General features: G+C 41.7%; 1 protein-coding gene across 1 annotated transcript in view; it reads left to right on the top strand.

Annotated features, from left to right (window-relative positions):
• Positions 1–60: 60 nt before the first annotated feature.
• PHALS_05471 (tyrosyl-dna phosphodiesterase 1) overlaps positions 61–1570 on the top strand; it is a gene marked incomplete at both ends in the record, with an annotated part of 1523 nt that continues 13 nt past the window's right edge. The window contains 8 exons of the mRNA XM_024719018.1: positions 61–184; positions 249–402; positions 476–745; positions 844–851; positions 922–955; positions 1026–1077; positions 1132–1272; positions 1338–1570. The exon at positions 1338–1570 is cut by the window's right edge and continues 13 nt beyond it. Coding sequence (XP_024584358.1) covers positions 61–184; positions 249–402; positions 476–745; positions 844–851; positions 922–955; positions 1026–1077; positions 1132–1272; positions 1338–1570 — 1016 coding nt within the window. The remainder of the gene's footprint in view (positions 185–248; positions 403–475; positions 746–843; positions 852–921; positions 956–1025; positions 1078–1131; positions 1273–1337) is intronic.

Raw genomic sequence — 1570 nt, 5'->3', positions numbered from 1 at the left:
AATATAAATTGTTGTCATAACCTCAATATTATTGTTAGATCCTCAGTTTGTTGAAGCTACATGGCGGACACGACCCGCGCGCCTAAGCGTCAAAAGTTAGCAGAAAGCGCAGACGACACGACACATTTAACTAGTCCAGCGTTCTATTTAACGAAACTAAGACATTCTCCACCAGATCACAATGGTAAGTTGATCTCTCAGTCCAAAGTTATTTTCTGATGCATTGAAAGGCTATTGCAATTGTTCAGTGTACTCTAAAAGTCTGACTGATCTTCTGGAAGGAGAGTATACCCGTTGTTTGCTTACCAACTACATGTATGACCTTCCATGGCTTTTCTCTGAGTGCCCTCGATTGCGACAAGTACCAGTATTGTTAGTACACGGGGAGAGAGACAAAGAAGCGTGTGTTGCAAATATTTTCGACAACATGGTTTGTAAATACAACTAAGCGATTTTGTTTTTGTTACGGTTGTAGAATAACGAAAGAGTGTCGAGAGTATCCCAATGTGACGCTTATAGCTCCACCACTGCCTATTTCATTTGGAACGCATCATACAAAAATGTTTGCAGCGCTGTACCCTGAAAAAGTGCGAGTGGCGATCTTTACAGCTAATTTTCTGGCCAATGATTGGAACAATGAAACACAAGGAATATGGTTTCAAAATTTTGGGCTTAAGATTCTTTCGGACAATGACAAGATAAAGAAGGAGGCGGATTTCAATGATTTTGAAACCGATTTGGTCCAGTATCTGTCCTCGCTAGGAGCGAGAGTCAAGGACTTCTGTAGAAAATTCCATAGGTTTGATATTTTGCTCTAGTACCGTCAGTGCCCGGAGTTTACAGAGGCAAAGGTACGGCGCTTTATGTTGTATCTCTCAGCATTCATTAGGGCTCACGAAACGTTTTGTGCTTTATGTCAAGATTTGGAAAAGTACGGACACCTTCGCGTGCGCAAGTATGTCTTGTCATTTTTGTTATGCATGTAAGTGTCTGAAAGGTATCTACTGTCAAATGCTGTTGAATAGGCTTTTAAAAATGTACAAGGTCCCTCCTACAGATAACCCTTTGATTTGCCAAGTGCGTGACTTTTATCTGAATGCAAAATTATCGATACTATCTACATTTTAACAGTTTTCTAGTTTAGGATCACTTGACGAGAAGTGGCTGTTCGGAGAATTCGCCGAGAGCCTCTTACAGGGGAAAAAAAATATTACCTCCACTTCCATGCCAGTTCAAGCATTGCATATCATATGGCCTTCAGTTGAGGACGTGGTAAGTCCGACTCCATTATTTAAAGATTTTTTTCAAGTCTCAACCAAGTATTTTAACTTAATCAGCGAAATTCGCGTGAAGGATGGAACGCTGGGCGATCTATTCCTTGTCCGCTAAAAAATATGAAGCCATTCCTGCACAAATATCTTCGAAAGTGGATGCCGCCGTCAAAGCTTCATCGCCAGAATGCCATGCCGCATATAAAGACATATGCTCGCTTCAATCCAACCGGCGATAGCGAAGGAGGCCTAGACTGGGCTATGGTCACAAGTTCAAATTTAAGCAAAGCTGCGTGGGG

The sequence above is a fragment of the Plasmopara halstedii genome (assembly GCF_900000015.1).
Source record: "Plasmopara halstedii genome assembly, contig: Scaffold_2904, whole genome shotgun sequence".
NCBI classification, from domain to species: domain Eukaryota; phylum Oomycota; class Peronosporomycetes; order Peronosporales; family Peronosporaceae; genus Plasmopara; species Plasmopara halstedii.
This window is presented reverse-complemented; position numbering and strand designations above follow the sequence as displayed.